Raw genomic sequence first — 3,609 nt, 5'->3', positions numbered from 1 at the left:
TATAATTACAATTTAAGCTGATAAATCCAATACAGAGAGAGAGAATGTCCCAAAATCAAGGTAGGCCTTACTCTACTACCGACGATAAGGCGGCTGGAGAGCGAGGTGCTGCCAGGATGAGAGACAGGCAGAAAAAGGGCCGAGGTCTCGTGATCTGCAAGCTTTTATCTTTTCCCTCCGGCTGGTAACAGAGGAGCAAAGTACCGTGGGAACTGTAGTAGTCCTTCTCTTCTGAGAACCAGGTACATACACTACATGATGTTATGATGTGGAACACCAATAACCGAAAATCATAAAACCATGTCAGTCAGAGAGTATAAAAAAGTCCTCCAATCTTTGGGAAAGAAAGAAGAAGAACAGCCCACAGAAAGCAGAGGCGAACACTCACCTCTCTGGGATGGTGAACAAATTCGGCCCAGTCCTACCAAGTGTTATCCCCCGAGCCACACACAGCAGTGACTTGGCTGAGATCATTCTCAATGTTCAACTCCTCTTCTTTCCATGGCAAAAAAAACTGCTAGAAGAGACTTGATGCACGAGTCCAAATTGACGGGAATGAAGAAAAGTGCTTTCACCCCACTCCCTGGCTCTGCACACCGCAGTGGCAGTATGAAGCACTGAGGCCTGAACAGTGGGCCTCCAACAAACGATGACCTCTGGATGAACCCAGCGTTACGTATCATCAGTATCCAATCATTAGCAAATATGTATCTTGGTCAAAAGGTCTTGTTAGTAAGAGATTAGATAAAGCGTTATGAGGATGTATTCACTTTCCCTTCTTTAGAAGCACAGTGCGAAGGCCTACGAGTACACAAACTTCCTTGGCTCCTCCTTGAGCCCTGGAGGTGGAATCCAGAAAAGAAACCAGATGTTTCCGCAGAACTGTCTCGTAAACTTGTTTATTCAACGCTATAAAAGCTGGACCCTCTTGTAGTGAGGTTGGGGAACCCTCCCACAAGCGGACACACTGCGTAGGACCTCCCAGTTGCTGGTAATGCTCTTCAAATCTTCGCTGCAACCCCACTGCTGTGGATCTGGATGATGGTCAAGTACAAGGGCAACCGCTGATGTATCTTTCTTAATCACGACAGCTGATCTCATGTAGGAACGGTTAGGTGCATTGCCGTGTTCTGTTTTATTCTTGCTGTATCGTTTCACTTATTATCGCATTGCTTTAAACTTAAGCAAAGATAAACGCGCTGCTTTAACTTGGTGCCTGTGAGCTTTGTGCTGACCCCGTCCACTGGCAGAACGCAGAGATGCGTGCTCAGGGGAGCTGTGATGCGTCTCTGGGGGGTCTGTGCACAATGGGGAGATGTGTGAGGTTGTGTGAAGTGGTGGGGATGAAACCGGGTGAGAGAGGCTGGGGGTCAGGAGAGCGATGGGAGCATTAAGGCAAGTTTGGCAGGGACAATGGGCCCTTGGGGAATGGGAAGCTGTGCAGAGAGAGGCTGTGAAATCAGCAGCAGGACTGACAGTTTCTCAACCCCACATAGCAGTAAGGCATTGCTGCAAGGACAGGAACTGGAGCGTTGCAAGGATGCAGGTGGGAAGTGAAGCATCAGTGCAGGAGGCAAAGCATAAGTTTGCACAGATGGTTCTTGCTTTCTTAGTTTGTTAGGCTGGATGAAGAGCTACAGACCAGTCAGTCTCACCCGTGTGCCTGGCAAGATCATGGAGCAGAGCCTCCTGAAGACCCTATCTTGGCACATGGAAAATAAAGATGAGGTGATCGGTGGGAACCAGCATGGCTTCACCAAGAGCAAATTGTGCCTGACAGACAGGTTGGCCTTTTATGATGGAGGTACAGCGTCTGTGGATAAAGGAGGAGCAACTGACATCATCTACCTGGGCTTGTTCAGAGTGTCTGATACTGCCCTGCATGACATCCTGGTTGCCAAATTGGAGAAAAATGGATTTGAAGAAAGGACGGCTCACTGGATATGGCATCGGCTGGGTGGCTGCACTTAGAGAGTTTGCAGTCAACGGTTCAATGTTCAAGTTGAGACTGGTGAGGAGTGGTGTTCCTCAGGGATCAGTACTGGGATCAGTGCTATTTAACATCTTTGTAGGCGACATGGACAGTGGGATTGAGTGCGCCCTCAGCAAGTTTGCAGATGACACCAAGCTGAGTGGTGCAGCTGACACGCTAGAAGGAAGGGATGCCATCCAGAGGGACCTGGGCAGGCTGGAGGGGTGGGCCCGTGCCAACCTCATGGAGTTCAACAAGGCCAGGTGCAAGGTCCTGCATCTGGGTCGGGGCAATCTCAAGCACAGATACAGGTTGGGCAGGAAATGGCTTGAGAGCAGCCCTGAGGAGAAGGATTTGAGGGTGTGGATTGATGAAAGATTCAACACGAGCCAGCAATGTGCACTTGCAGCCCAGAAGGCCAACTGTATCCTGGGTTGCATCAAGAGAAGCACGACCAGCAGGGGGAGGGAGGGGATTCTGCCCTCCACAGCCGACCCAGCAGACTCAGTCATGGGCTTAACGTCGCAGCATTCAGGTTCCCATTTTCCCCAGCAGATCCACACCAGCAAGTCGGTCACTGAAATTCCAGGGCATCCCACAAAAAGGTGAGAGATTTCTCCAGTGATTGTCTTTGCCATTGTGCTTGATCTGATGCTTTCTGTCCTGCTTTTGGAGAAATGGTGATGGGAAGGGAGGAGGAAAAACCGGCAGAAAGGAAAGGAGACATTTCCCTCTGCTGCTGCTGAGACCTTGGCTGTTGGTGCGTAACTGCCCTGATTATTTTCATGGCAGGGAAAGATTCATTCCGGGGACCCTTTTTTATGAAAAAGTGCTATTGCATTGCCATAAGTAGATACACAGGAGAAGGCTTTCTTCATTTCCGTATCAGAATGCAAAACTCTGCTATATGAGAACCTGAGAGTGTTGGTGAGGACACCCACCCAGGGTTTGTATGCAATGTGGTGCAGCTGAACCATCAAATATTGCACTCCCAAGGGTGGCAATGGTTTTCTTTCCTCCACTGCCTTCCCAGGCAATCTGTCAATGGGACAAGAGACGGCTGAACAGGTTTTCAGCTTTCCCTCCTCCTACACTTTTTTTTCCATTGATGTTTTTGTGCATTTCTGGAATGTCCAAACTGGCATAACCATATTGTCGTGTTTCCTGAATGTGTTTCTCACCACTTAGATCAGTCAGAGATGTGCTCCACAACTGGGTAATACCAAGGGAAGCTGTGTGGGTGTCAGTTACCCCTGTAGAAGGAGGAAAGTTGCAGCGAGGGTCATCCATCCCTCTTAGAAGGGAATGAAGAAGCAAAGAAAGAGGAGGAAGAAGTAGAGGAAGAGAGGGAAGAGAAGGAAGATCTCTTTGAAGATGATGTGGTACCCCATCATCATAGATGGATCATCATGGAAGAAGGTATCTGGTATCTATGAGAGCTGGCTGTGGTGGAGATGCTGTACAATGACTTCTTTGTGCCCGATGACCCGCATGCAATCCATGGCACCAAAAGTGTTGGGTGTTCACCAGTTCTGTGGCGGAAATTCACACAAACGGCACCAACAGCATCTGCCATTGCAGTGGCAGCAATCAGATGGAAAGACGAAGAGAGACCCTGGTTGAGTGATTTGACTTCT

General features: G+C 49.0%; 1 protein-coding gene across 1 annotated transcript in view; it reads right to left on the bottom strand.

The window, feature by feature from the left end:
* Nucleotides 1–801: 801 nt before the first annotated feature.
* The window catches only part of LOC110391218 (guanylate-binding protein 1-like), a 7,068-nt gene continuing 4,260 nt past the window's right edge, over nt 802–3,609 (bottom strand). The window contains exon 9 of the mRNA XM_021383024.1: nt 802–839. Within this exon, the coding sequence (XP_021238699.1) occupies nt 802–839 (38 nt within the window). The remainder of the gene's footprint in view (nt 840–3,609) is intronic.

This window comes from Numida meleagris, unplaced genomic scaffold, assembly GCF_002078875.1.
Source record: "Numida meleagris isolate 19003 breed g44 Domestic line unplaced genomic scaffold, NumMel1.0 unplaced_Scaffold324, whole genome shotgun sequence".
NCBI classification, from domain to species: domain Eukaryota; kingdom Metazoa; phylum Chordata; class Aves; order Galliformes; family Numididae; genus Numida; species Numida meleagris.
This window is presented reverse-complemented; position numbering and strand designations above follow the sequence as displayed.